Source organism: Eschrichtius robustus, chromosome 11 (genome assembly GCF_028021215.1).
Source record: "Eschrichtius robustus isolate mEscRob2 chromosome 11, mEscRob2.pri, whole genome shotgun sequence".
Classification (NCBI taxonomy): domain Eukaryota; kingdom Metazoa; phylum Chordata; class Mammalia; order Artiodactyla; family Eschrichtiidae; genus Eschrichtius; species Eschrichtius robustus.
This window is the reverse complement of record NC_090834.1, coordinates 75,765,959-75,779,962: the sequence shown is the minus strand read 5'-3', so window position 1 is coordinate 75,779,962 and position 14,004 is coordinate 75,765,959. Positions and strand designations below refer to the sequence as shown.

General features: G+C 37.8%; 1 protein-coding gene across 7 annotated transcripts in view; it reads left to right on the top strand.

The window, feature by feature from the left end:
- The window catches only part of UEVLD (UEV and lactate/malate dehyrogenase domains), a 45,826-nt gene extending 33,032 nt beyond the window's left edge, over window positions 1-12,794 (top strand). For 5 of the 7 annotated variants that reach the window (XM_068554806.1, XM_068554804.1, XM_068554807.1 and 2 more), the window contains 3 exons: window positions 7,035-7,098; window positions 9,250-9,373; window positions 10,203-12,794. In XM_068554806.1, the coding sequence (XP_068410907.1) occupies window positions 7,035-7,098; window positions 9,250-9,373; window positions 10,203-10,370 (356 nt within the window). In that variant the 3' untranslated portion in view covers window positions 10,371-12,794. The other 2 variants (XM_068554809.1, XM_068554808.1) reach the window with 2 other exon arrangements.
- The last annotated feature ends 1,210 nt before the right edge of the window (window positions 12,795-14,004 follow it).

Genomic DNA, 14,004 nt, shown 5'->3' with positions numbered 1-14,004 from the left:
ATGGCCTTTTTTTTTTTTTTTACCACCTACTTGCTCTCTGCTCTGTCCCTACCACAGAAAGCATTCATAAAATACAGCCCCCTGGATTTGAAAGCCCCTTTTCCTATCCCAAAAGAATGCTTTCCCTATTTGATTCAAGAATCTCTTTTTTCTTTATTTTTCCCTCATGCTATAAAGTCAGGTTGGTTAGGTGATAAAAGTGCTTTATCCTAAGTTTGTTCATTTTTATTCATTTAAACAAGTATATGAGTGTCTACTCTTCTCACTACTGTATAAGATGTTAGTGTGATACAAAAGAGGCACAGAGCACAGTCTCTTCCTTCATTATACTTAAAAATTATTTTAGAGCAACAAGAAAAATATTTACAAGATGTTTTGGCTAACAATGAAAGTATAGGGTACTATTTGATTAAGTGCCAAAAATGAATATATTTTAGACTTAGAGTGCTTAGACACTTATGAGTGAACATTTAACATGGGTTGAAATGACTGGAGAAAATTCTGTGCAGGCCATCATTGAACTGTACTTTGGAAGAATGAATAGGATTTGAATAAATAGCAAAGAGTGGGACAGACATTCCAGGAATGGGAAAACAGGCAAAGGCACACACTTAAGTATGGCATGTTCATGGGATAAAAAAATCTAGACTGGTTGTTGCAGAGTTTCAACCAGATAAACTTGGTTGCTATCACATTTTGGAGATCCTTGAATACCTGATAAAAGAGTTGGAAGGTGATCCTCAGGCAGAGGGGAACTATTAAAGGTACTTGAGCATGGGGGTGATATGCTAAAAAGGTAATTTGGGGAAAATTAATCATTGCTTCCTCATTTAAAGTATATTACTATTACTCTGTTCAGCCTGTAGGTGCTGTAGGGTAGAGCACAATGTAGAAAAGAACTTCTCTGCCTGTGAGGAAGTGATCATTTAACTGGAGAACTGGAGGAAGATTTTAAATCTGTATAAATCTGCACTGGCTACCTAGAAAGTTCAGTGCTAGAAAGAGTCGGGCTATAGAATAAACCTTGACAAAACCTGACAGTGTGATTCAAGCAGAAATAGCTTTTCAGGCTCAGAATGCTTCCTGACACTAAACACTAATCAATAGAACCAGAAAAGGGGAGCAAATAAGAACTTGGAGCAGATGTATTGGAGTAACAAATGTCTAGGGATTCAAACAAACTCAAGACTCCAAATTTTACTCACTACTACCATTTGAATTCTGGCCCATGTTGATCTCTTGCTTGTCTGATTATTGCAGATCTCCCAGTTAATTTGCTCTTTTCCCTCTAGTCTACCCTGTAAATGATGCCAAATTAATAATGATATTAGCTAAAACTTACAGTATTTGCAGTATGTTTCACACATTAATTCAATGTTCCTAAGTCACGTTCCTCTTTTCAAAAACTTTCACAGGCTTCCTCTGACCAAATTATTAAATTCTTTTGCTTGCCATTCAAGGAGTCCCAAAATACAGTCTTAACCTTCCTTCCCAATTACAGTTATGGAGAGGGTCATGTTATTAGAGAGCTGGAAGGGACCCAAGGGATCATCGATTACATTTTATTGTAGGGAGCCAGCAATGGATGCAGGGATGGTAAGAGTGACATCCCCAAGAGCCTGTAGCTTTTCAGGTCAAAGCAGGACTAAAACCCAGGTCTTGTGCATTTCGGCTCCACCCCACAGCTTTACTTCAGCCACAGGGACCTTTGCCCATTGAATTTACCTTTCCCATAATCCCTTCTCTTTCTCTCTCAGCATATTCAAATCTCATTCTTCAAGATCTAGGTCAAGTCTCCCTTACCTTACCCTTTGAAGCTTTTCTTGATCACATCATTGCACAGTGATTCCTTCATTCCTTTGAGCTAAAAGCTCTTGCTAGCTATGTGGTAATTAACCATATATTGTCTCAAGATATTTATTCTTTTGTTAAACTGCTGTTTATTCTGATCCAATTTGAATTTTGTGTGTGTACCTTCTCCTTATTGAAAGCGTAAATTATTAAGCTGTTCTTTTAGTTGAAAAAGTCGTACATTCACATTGTAAAAGGATTAACTAGTACAAAAAGATATGTAGTGAAAAATAAGTCTCCCTTCTATGCCAGACACCCAGTCCCTCTCTCTAGAAGCCATGCAACCTTGCAGAAATGTTCTGTGTATGGACAAGCACATGTATGAAGTATACATAATACATCATTCTCCACCTTGCCCTTTTACTTATCGATATGACTTGGAAATGATTGCATAATAACATATATAGATCTTACTCATTCTTTTAAACTACTGCATATACCAAAATTTATTTAACCAGTCCCCCTAATAAGTTATAATTTTTGAATGAGTAAGAACATTTCACAATATGGTTATATTAATATCTCAAATTGTAAAGAGAAAATAAAGGATGGTGTGACTTGATAAATAAACCTAAGGTACTGTGCTGACTGCTGTTGGAGCTACATAAATGAATAAGAACCTGACCCTGTCTTTAGGCAGCTTGGAGTCAAATATAGGAAACGACTATAATAAAAGGCAGTGTTGACTTGCAATAAGAGAGGTCCAAGGGAAGTAAGACAAGAGCACAAGGAAGGGAGCTCTCAAGTAGGAACTAGAAATAGAGAGATGTAGGTGCATGTGAATTGAGATCACTTAGATATAACATTATGTAATATTTGACACATATAAAAGAATACATATAGCATATATGTATGTTTTAAAGCATCATAGTAGAACAAATATTCATGAATCCATACTCAATTAAGAACAATACAAATACCATTGAAGCTACCTATGTACTCCCCAACCCACCTCCCTATCTCCCTTCTAGGTACTGCTATCAGATCACTTTTTATCCTGTCTTCTACTTTGTTTCAGAGACAGTTCTATCCACTGACAATTGCCTTGGTCTTGAAGCCAGAAATGGATTTGAGGCTCCCTCTGCTGGTTTCATGTATGGACACCAGTTGGTTATATCTTTGCATAGGTGACACCACAGTAATAGCAAAATTAGAATTATTTTTTATGGAGTATTAAATGCATTGCATATCTCATTTAAAATTTAAAACCACTCCATGAAGGAGGTGGTAGTTTTCCAAATCAATATGTGAGGAAGCTTAAGATTCAATGAGGTTAATAATTTGTGCAAGGTTTACACATTTAGTAAGGGCAGAACTGCAATTTGAACCCTGGTCTGACTCCAGAGCTGTACTTTTTCTTGCTGTGACTTAATTAGATAATTTATCTTAAGCATTTAGTACAGTGCCTGGCACAGAGTAAACACTCAGTAAATGGTAGCTGTTACTACAATGATCAAGACGGCGAGATGGTGATGAATAGAAAATTGGCAAAGGGACAGGGAAAACTACACTTTGAAATAATGCAATATTAGGGGTTAGAAACAAGAGTTATAAGAATAGCAGATATGTAAGTGAAATTATTCTCTTTAAGTATTTCAGAGACAAATGACAGTTACAGCCTGGAGGAGGAATTACATGACATATAAGACCCTTTAGGATTTGTTTCGTGCTTCCTTCCTCAGCCTCATCTTCTGCCATTCTGACAAGCATTTTATGCTAGTCAGATGATCAACTTGCAGCTTCCCGAAGGGTTCATGCACTCTCATGCTGCCTTGCCTTTGCACCTGATGCTTCCTTTCCCTGAACATTCATTAATTTGGCTAAGTCCTGCTTACCCTTCAAGACTGGGCTTGAGGGCTTCCCTGGTGGCACAGTGGTTAAGAATCTGCCTGCCAGTGCAGGGGACACGGGTTCAAGCCCTGGTCCGGGAAGATCCCACATGCCGCGGAGCAACTAAGTCCGTGCGCCACAACTACTGAGCCTGCACTCTAGAGCCCATGAGCCACAGCTACTGAGCCTGCGTGCCCCAACTGCTGAAGCGCGCGTGCCTAGATCCCGTGCTCCGCAACAAGAGAAGCCACCGCAATGAGAAGCCCGCGCACCGCAACAAAGAATAACCCCTGCTCGCCGCAACTAGAGAAAGCCCGTGCACAGCAACAGAGACCCAGTGCGGCCAAAAATAAACAAATAAAAATAAATAAATAAATTTATTAAAAAAAAAAAAAAGACTGGGCTTGAGTGCCACCTCTCCCAGGAAGCCTTCCCTAATTCTCCAGGTTAAGTAAGTTTATGCCTCTATTATAACCACTATCACACTGTGTTATAATTGCATATTTACTTGTCTCTTCACCCCGCCAGACTGTAAACTCCTTGAGCTTGGAACGGCCTCAGTAAATATGTTTTGAAATGAATGAATGATCCTGATACTATCTTGTTGTATCCAAAGGTCATTCATAGTATGCCCCACCAAATTAGTCAGTAGAACATGTGCTTTGGAGCTGCTATTTTTAGCTGTGATATTGAAATCATATGTAAACTGCAGATAACTCCTTCAAATGGTGTTTTAGAAACCCAAGGGCTGGACCTCAAAACAGAGTGTTAGATCATCTGCTTTGGGCATCAATCTTACCTAAAGGATAGGTGTTATACGTAATGGAAAAGAGAGATCACATGGTCATATTTTATTAAAATTTTTGGGGTCAGAGGATTACTGTTTTTAAGGAGTAGAACCAGAAAGATTAGGATTGATTAGATGCATTATTTGAAAGGGATTCTTAAACTAGGATAAATATACAATGAGGAAGTGTGAAGCGTTGGGCAGTAAATGAACAAAAAAATGAAATAATTCAGTCCATCTAAACTTAACTGAAAATCCTAATGACTGTGTCAGAAGCAAACTTGAACATAGTGAAGCTTTCTCCCTCTCTCCAAACATTGTTTTCTCATGGCTCTTATAAGTCTGAACTCAGAGGAAAGATAAAACGTGATTATGTGTGTAATATATAATGGCAGTAATACTCATAATTAAATTCCAGACTTCTTTGTGTCTTTTGTCTTTTCTTATACCTACCTTGCCCTTTTGATTTATCTTTCCAAGGTCTGTAAATGCCATGTTCCATTTAGCAGACATTTCTCTGCAATTTTCTGTATATTGTGAATATACTAATAATGTGCCAAAATTTTGTTTTAGAAAATAATTCATGTATAGTCCTTCCATTCAAGTGAAACATTTTTTAAAACCCCTTAATTTGTCCACATGTATTTATATTTTTCATGTAACAATTTTTGGTTTTGCTTCTTTTTTAACTTAACATAAAAACTTTTAAAACTTTTCGATGTTTTTCAACTTAACTGTTGCAACTATGTTTTCCTCTTTGTTTAATATAATTATGGATTGTGGACTTCCCTGGTGGCACAGTGGTTAAGAATCTGCCTGCCAATCCCTGGCCTGGGAAGATCCCACGTGCCGTGGAGCAACTAAGCCCATGCGCCACAACTACTGAGCCTGCGCTCTAGAGCCCCCGAGCCACAACTACTGAGCCCACGTGCCACAACTACTAAAGCCCGTGTGCTCTAGGGCCTGTGCTCCACAACAAGAGAAGCCACTGCAAGAAGATGCCCCTGCACTGCAACAAAGAGTAGCCCCTGCTCGCCGCAACTAGAGAAAGCCTGCGCGCAGCAACCAAGACCCAACACAGCAAAAAAAAAAAAGAAAGAAAAAAATTAAAAATATATAAATAAATAAAAATACCTTAAAAAAATTATGGATTGTGTGCAAGGTTAGCTCGTATTATCTCCTGTGCATTCTTTTTTTTTATAAATTTATTTATTGTATTTATTTATTATTTTTGGCTACGTTGGGTCTTCGTTGCTGCGTGCAGGCTTTCTCTAGTTGCGGCGAGTGGGGGCTACTCTTTGTTGCGGTGCGCAGGCTTCTTATTGCAGTGGCTTCTCGTTGCAGAGCACAGGCTCTAGGCACGTGGGCTGCAGTAGTTGTGGCTCGCGGGCTTCAGTAGTTGTGGCTTGTGGGCTCTAGAGCGCAGGCTCAGTAGTTGTGGCGCACGGGCTTAGTTGCTCTGCGGCATGTGGGATCTTCCCGGACCAGGGCACGAACCTGTGTCCCCTGCGTTGGCAGGTGGATTCTTAACCACTGTGACACCAGGGAAGCCCATCCTGTGCATTCTTTATTGTGGTAAAGAATCTGTGTTGGAGGACACAAAAGAAAAACACATGATCCCTGCCCCCTGGAAGCTTATAATCAGTTTGAGGAGGGGAAGCTGTCCTTTGTTGCTGACACATCACTAACTGGCCTAATCTTGAATGCAGTTTAGAAGACTTGTGGGAATTCCCTGGTGGTCCAGTGGTTAGGACTTGGAGCTTTCATTGTCGTGCCTGGGTTCAATCCCTGGCCAGAACTAAGATCTTGCAAGCCACATGGCATGGCCAAAAAAAAAAGAAGACTTGTATCTTAAACATAAAATAGTCTTACATACCCGAATGTGTTTTTATTTTGCCTACCCAAATAAAGATTTGTATCAAAGAATGTCTTCACAGTGATGAGAAACAGATGACTATTAGAAAGGTTTCAAAATGTTACTTTCAATTTAGTCTTAAAGTGTGGTATAAATATCCAGTTCATGTGTATAGCTTTAAGTTTTTAAATTGTTTTTAAAAATGGTGTAGTAAGAGGCAATGGAAAACCCAAATATGCTGTTAGAAAACAGGACCCTGCCTCTCTAACAGCTGTGGAAATCTAGTCCAGAATAGGTGACCAAATTATTCCTCATCTGGTGAAAGAAATTAGTATGTATGGTTCCCAGTGGAGCAAATGCCAAGTGCTTGCAGCACATGGGAGCCTATTATGCATTGCCTGCTGAGAAAAGAAAGCTTTCTACTTGGACAGTAAAATGGCCCAGTGTTGTTGAGAGAGAACAGGTAAGGGACTGCAAGTAGACTTTGGGGATCATGTTTTGGGGGAACTGCAGCTCAAAGTCTTTCTCACCCCAAGCAGTCAGTACAGCACATTTAGTGCCACCAGTGGGAAAATGTAACTCTAGCTAGAAGGGGGGAAAATGTTTCTTTAAAGTTTAATACAGGTACCCTTAACTGCAGATGATCATTTATCACATCTTAATCCTGAGAGTTACTGACAAAATATAATCAATTTTTCGTTTAATTTTTAGTGCCCACATGGGGTGGCCAAGAGGACGTAACGAGGCATAACTCTCAGGTGCAGCTGTCCAACAGGTGATATTGAGTGTAGTTTTGCATTTATCCAACTAAAAACCATATACTTCAGAGCTAATGTAACAGCTGTTTGCACAGCATGTACTTACTGGGCTTCTGCAAACAAAACTTACTAGTATGGACAAAACCAAAGTACATGAGAGCAATGTTTTCTATTCTTTGATTTCTTATCTCAAAGTAGATCTAAGAGTGCTTTGCAAGCTTAATATTTAGATATACAGTTGACTCTTTAGAGGGTAGGATAGCTTCCTTATTTGTAGGCAGTGATTTACTGCTCCTATATTTAGGATATAGGATCCTATATCTGAGGGTATTGGATATTTTCTTAAATGTAGAAGAGAATTTGTCCATACCACTTAAAAATCAATATGTATTTATTAATCACACATAAATACATTTGGAAATTAGTCTAATATCAATGGATAACCCACATTATAAATTCAGGCAAAAACAAAGTATAATGCACAGATCCTCGTATCTTTTGTGTTTATTCAGAGGCCTTCCTGGTGTCTGGACCCGATAGGGTGGACTCTACATACTGTATATTTTCATGCCATTTGTTGTTTTACTGTCACATAATAACATCCTTTCCTGAATTCCGAGTGGTGATTTTTAGCTTTTTAAACCTGCAGTTTATGGTTTTTAGAATATAACAACTAGAAAGAATATTTTCTCTTATTGAGAAGAGTAGTATGTTGTATAATCCATTCTAATCTGCTTCTCTATATAATCCTGCATTTATAGCTTTTAAAAGGAAGGAATTCAAACATGTTTGTTTAATTTGTATCACTTTTAATTAGTTACAAAGCGAATGTATGCTCTCATAAAACTTTATTTTTATTTTTTTATTGAAGTATAGTTGATTTACAATGTTGTGTTAGTTTCTGGTATACAGCAAAGAAAACTTTAAATACTGCAGATATCTATATAGTAGAAAGTGAAAAGCAGGGGTAATTCCATTCTCCAGAAACAACCACTGTTAACAGTTTAGTGTCCATGTGTCCAAACATTTTTTCCCATGCTTCTGCAAACATTATCATTATTATTTATTATTATTTTTATAATAATAAATGTATGCTATTTATATTATCTTGCAACTTGCTTTGTTTCCTTAATAATAAATCTTGGATATTTTTCCATTATTGTACATATAAATCTACTTTATATTCTTCTCAAGAGCTATATGGCACTAGGGGACTTCCCTGGTGGTGCAGTGGTTAAGAATCCGCCTGCCAATGCAGGGGGCACGGGTTTGATCCCTGGTCCGGGAAGATCCCACATGCTGCAGAGCAACTAAGCCCGTGCACCACAACTACTGAGCCTGCGCTCTAGAGCCTGCGAGTCACAACTACTGAGCCCACGTGCCACAACTACTGAAGCCCGTGTGCCTAGAGCCCGTGCTCTGCAACAAGAGAAGCCACCGCAATGAGAAGCCGGTGCACTGCAACGAAGAGTAGCCCCCGCTCGACACAACTAGAGAAAGCCCGCTTGCGGCAACAAAGACCCAACACAGCCAAAAATAAATAAATAAATAAATTTAAAAAATAAAAGCTATATGGCACTACATTTGGTAGTGATTTATTTAACAAGTCCTCTTTTCATGAATTGTTTCCATATTTTTTTGTGTCTCAAACAAGACAAACATACTTATATGTATATCTTTGCACACTTGAGCATATTGCTATAGAATAAATTCCTAGAAGAGGAATTTCTAGATCAAGTGTTGCCAAATATTCCTCTTAAAAGTTGAATAATTTTGCACTCTCAACAGCAGTTATGGGAATGCCTGTTTCTCTGTAGCTTCTGGAAAAGTAGTTATCAGTCTTTTTAATCTTTGCCAATTTTGATGGGCAAAACTGATGTATTTATTGTTTTAACTCATATTTAGTTAAATATTAGTGGTGCTGAGCATCTTTTTATATTATTAGGCCATTTGTATTGACTCTCTGTGAACTGCCTGACATTTTAAGAAAAGCTTCATTACTAGACTGTAGGTTTTCCTAACAATTGCTGTATAACTCTCACTTCTGTGTCATAAAAATATCTAATTAATACCTTAAACAGAAGCTAAAACTAAATGTACATATTTTGTGCATTTTCTAAAATCATGATTTGTGTGTTTTATTTTTGTTTTTGTTTTTTATAACCTAGAGCCATGGAACTGTTAAGGGTAAAAGGTCAAAGATCCTGGTCTGTTGGACTGTCAGTAGCCGACCTGGTTGACAGTATTGTGAATGATAAAAAGAAAGTGCATTCTGTATCAGTTTTAGCAAAGGTAATTGCTATTCTCATTCTCTCATCATATTTTAAAATATTTATATTATTCATATAAAGCCAGAAAAAGTGCTGTTCACACTATAACCCAGGTATCTTCAGTATCACCAGCTTTTAGAGTAACACATGGGAGAAGACAGTTTGGTCTAAGCTCTGTCCTGCTTGGCTATGGGAAGTCTGGGCTTCTACCAGGTTGCCCTTCACCCCCATTAATTTTTGGAATCCCCAGGAAGCATTTATAAATTCCATAAACTTCTTCTGGTTGTCATTTATCTCCTCAGCCAGCCAGGTGACCCCAGACTGATGTGCCAACTGGTCTTAGCCAATCATCAGTCTGCTTCTCCAGTTCAGTTTGTTCTTTACTGCTTTATTCCAAGTATAGAGTCCCTAAAGCACAGCTAAGATGAGGCACAAGTGCTTAACCAAATGTTCATGAAAACTTAGGAATACCAGAAGGGAAATAAACCATGGAAGGAAAGACTGAAAACAGATGACCAAATTTGACTGCACTCAGAGTCCATGCTAAGCCCCTCCCCTGGGAATTCACTCTGACATTATTTTTCTTAACCCCCAGCCTGTTACCCATATTGCAGGGGGCTAGCTTACCTCCCCGTAAAGTGGGTGTCTTTGACCAAGTTCCTCCCGTTTCACAAAAATTTTGTGAAACAGTAACTGGAATTTAGAAAATAAATGAACAATTTTTTTTTAAAGTTCAACTTGTATCACTTTGTACTTCTAGGACCAGAAAAGCAAGAAAATATCCATATTTATGGTATTATCTTTTTTGCAGTGATTCAGCTCTAATATAATCCCAATTTTTTTCATTTCAGGGATATTATGATATAAATAGTGAAGTGTTTTTAAGTTTGCCTTGCATCCTTGGAACCAGTGGAGTGTCTGAAGTCATCAAGACCACAGTGAAAGAAGATACAGTGACTGAGAAACTCCAAAGCAGCGCATCATCAATACATAGTCTCCAGCAACAGTTAAAACTTTGATTCTAAAGTTCAGAGTTACTTGAAAGGAAAGGTCATTTAATTTTACCGACATATATATAGGGCTGAGAACTTCTGTGTCTTATTATTTATCCTTACAAACTGGTTGGTTAAGGTAGATGGTTTCTTGGCTGGCTTTGTAATATGAATCCTTAGGTAGTTAGATAAGAAGGAAAAAAATCTAATTTTCTTTGTTGTTCTTGAGATGTCTATACCGTTCTTTAAACCTACAGCAGAGATAAACATTCATCTGCAATATGCATCATTTTAAAATTATGTATCCTCAATGAGCAAAACAGCACTTTGGGAATACTTTGAAAATGATACGTTTTTAAAGGAAAATTACTCTTTGACTGTTAACAATAACCATGATAAGCCGAAGGCCCAGTATGGATTTACAAAATCTGTGCCAGCTGTACACCCAAAGGATCCACAATTTAAGCTATTAATTTTTCTTCTTTAAAATACAGTTGGTATTAATAATAAAGCATTTTGTTTCCCCTCTTCAAATTAATTAGCTACCAAAAAAATGGAAAATAATTTTACACATACTTTAAAAGAGTAAAAAGGAAGATGAAATTTTTTAATATATGAAGAAAAAGTATACTTTAATTTCCAGTGGGACTGTCCTTTCTGGAATTTTCTATAACCTCTTCCTGGGCTATATAAGATCTCCGACATCTCAAGAACGCACTGTGACATAAGTAGAACCATAGAGAATGTGTATTTTTAGTGCAAGTAAGTTATGAATGAAAGCCAAGCAGTTTACTTTAAAGCTAAAATATGAGGCTTTCATAAAAGCCATTGGTCTTAATGGGGAGAGGTTGGGTGGGCTGATTGTCTGAGCAAATCCTTTAACTACTCCTGAAGAAGTGATTTACTTTGGTGATGGGTCAATAATGACAATATCTTCATATGTGAAAGTTAGCATATTATTACGAATGTGACACACAACTAATAGCAACAACTAACATCAACACTTCTAGTATTTCTGGCAGTGTGATGAGCACTTTATTGTTTTATTCCTCAGGATTATTTATTAATCCTCACAGTAACCCACTGAGGTAGGGACTATTATCATCATTTTATAGAGGAGGAAATTGAGGTTTAGTGCCCAAGGTCTCATGACTAAGGGACACTTATATACAACCTCTACTTTTTCTAAGTACTAGAAGAGGGAAAAAGCATAAAAGCGGAAATAGTTACCACAAGACCCTAAAGCTGGGGTTCTATACTCTTATATTCTCATGTAGAGGCTTTTTTTTTTCAATATAGTTTTTAGAAAGACTGATTCTCTGACTTCCCAGACTTGCCCTCAGCAACTAGCTGGGGGGGATGGGGGAGGTATGCACTGAAGTAGGCGTTTAGTTATGTAGTCATTCAGTTAAATAACTGGGAGCCTGCTATACACCAGATGCCATACTGGGCACTGCAGATACAGTGGTGAGCAAACCTGGACTAGGTACAAGCCCTCATGGTGCTTATAATCTAGTATGGAAACAGTAATCAAGTCTCACAAATAAATGTACAATTGCAAGTGTAATAAGTGCTGTGAAGAAGTCCCAGGTGCTTTGAAAGCATATTATAGGTAACCTAAACCTGGTCAATGAGATAGGAGCCAGATGGATTATAAGGGCAGACATACCTTAGGTAGAGAGGAAACAGTCAAACTAATGCTGATTTAGCATAATAATGGATGCTTATAATGATGAGCTTAAATCATAAAGAAAAGGTGAAATTATATTCAGTGTTCCATGTTTAAGTAGAAAAGTATTTAATATGCTTGGAAAGATTCACACCATAATGAACTAGTGTAAAAACATTGGCCATTTGAAGAGAAGAGCATTAGTTCTGTGTAATTTCACTGCATGGGTAGGTTATTTTGGTGTTAACTCTAGTAGTATATCCTCACTGTCCTTTTGTATGAAATAAGAAAGTAAAACTAAAAGGACCATTTCTTGTGTTTTTAAAGTCGCCTTTTCTAATATCAGATACCTAATTGTGCTCTTGAACAATAACCTAATTACAAGATACTGTATAAATAGATGAATTGCTAAGAATTCACTACATTAATTATAAAAGGAACATGTCACTAAAACAATACTTATTGCGTCTGTTATTCCGGGTACTGTGTTAGAATCTGAGTAGTCAAAAGATGAGTAATAATAGCCCTTGCCCTACAGAAGCCCACAATATAGAAGTAATTCTATCAGATATTTCCTTGAGTGTTGAGTATTATAAATCATATAGTAAGTTCCATATGTAAGTCAAGAAGCAGTACCACCACCACCTCACTGTGATTTGGTGATAATTTGACATTCATGATGCTTCTATTAACTTTCACTTTTTTCATCTTTCCAAAATCATGCAGTGTCTCTTGTTATGGTTTTTAATGGGGCTTGGATTAAAATGCTTCTTTGATATTGTAACAGATAAATATTTTATTTTCCAATTTACATTATAGTTATTCTTAAATATCAAGAATAATGAATAAAATAAACTTTGACTTTAAAATTACCGGGAGATTCCTAATTTATTGAGTGGAAGGAAATGTATTCAGATTGAGGAGAAAGATTCTTTCCTATAATTCATACAGTCCCCAGGATATTTAGTTACTTCATTTTAAGTGGCTTAAGTGCAAAATGAAGAGAATGGATTTTGTTAATTGTTTTCAAACTTTAAAAAATTATTTTTAACAAGAAAACCTTTTGAACAATATATTACCTACACTCTTCCAATTGATAAAAGTAGAATTGCTCTAATAGAAGTTGCTCCTGGGTAAGCTGTGGCTTTAAGAATAGTTTGAAAAGCACATTACTTTTAAGGGACAAAGAAGAGGTGTAGGGAAGGATAGACTGCCCTATAGTTTGGTTTGACTGGAGCTGTGTGCTTAACTAATATATAGTGTCCAAAGAAAGATACCTATTAAAATAGACTTTATGGGCTTCCCTGGTGGCGCAGTGGTTGAGAGTCTGCCTGCCAATGCAGGGGACACGGGTTTGAGCCCTGGTCTGGGAGGATCCCACACGCCGCGGAGCGGCTGGGCCTGTGAGCCACAGCTACTGAGCCTGCGCGTCTGGAGCCTGTGCTCCGCAACAGGAGAGGCCGCGACAGTGAGAGGCCCGCGCACCGCGATGAAGAGTGGCCCCCGCTTGCCGCAACTAGAGAAAGCCCTCGCGCAGAAACGAAGACCCAACACAGCCATAAATAAATAAGTAAAATTAAAAAAAAAAAAAAGACTTTATTTTGTGTGTGTGTGTTGGCAACAATGTGTAATGATGCTTCCACATGTTGTCAATTAGGCCCTCTTTGTGTATGTGACCTTCATTTAGATGCCAATTTAGAAGAGAATACCCCAGCCTGTTCCCCAGTAGCACTATGCTAATATCATCCAAATAATCATACTTCACACCGTCAAACCCAAGCTTTACAGTACCTCGAACGGCACTGTACTTACAAAACTGGTGGTGATGTGCAATAAGAATGACTAATATAAATGACCATGAGGAACTTTTATGGGTAGTAGAAATTCAATTAAGATAGAGTACCCACTCTTGCACTGTATAATAAGACAACGAGGATCTGAAGATGAGTCTGCCCTCAAAGACTTGGACTTTGTTAGTGGACAGGCTAGTAC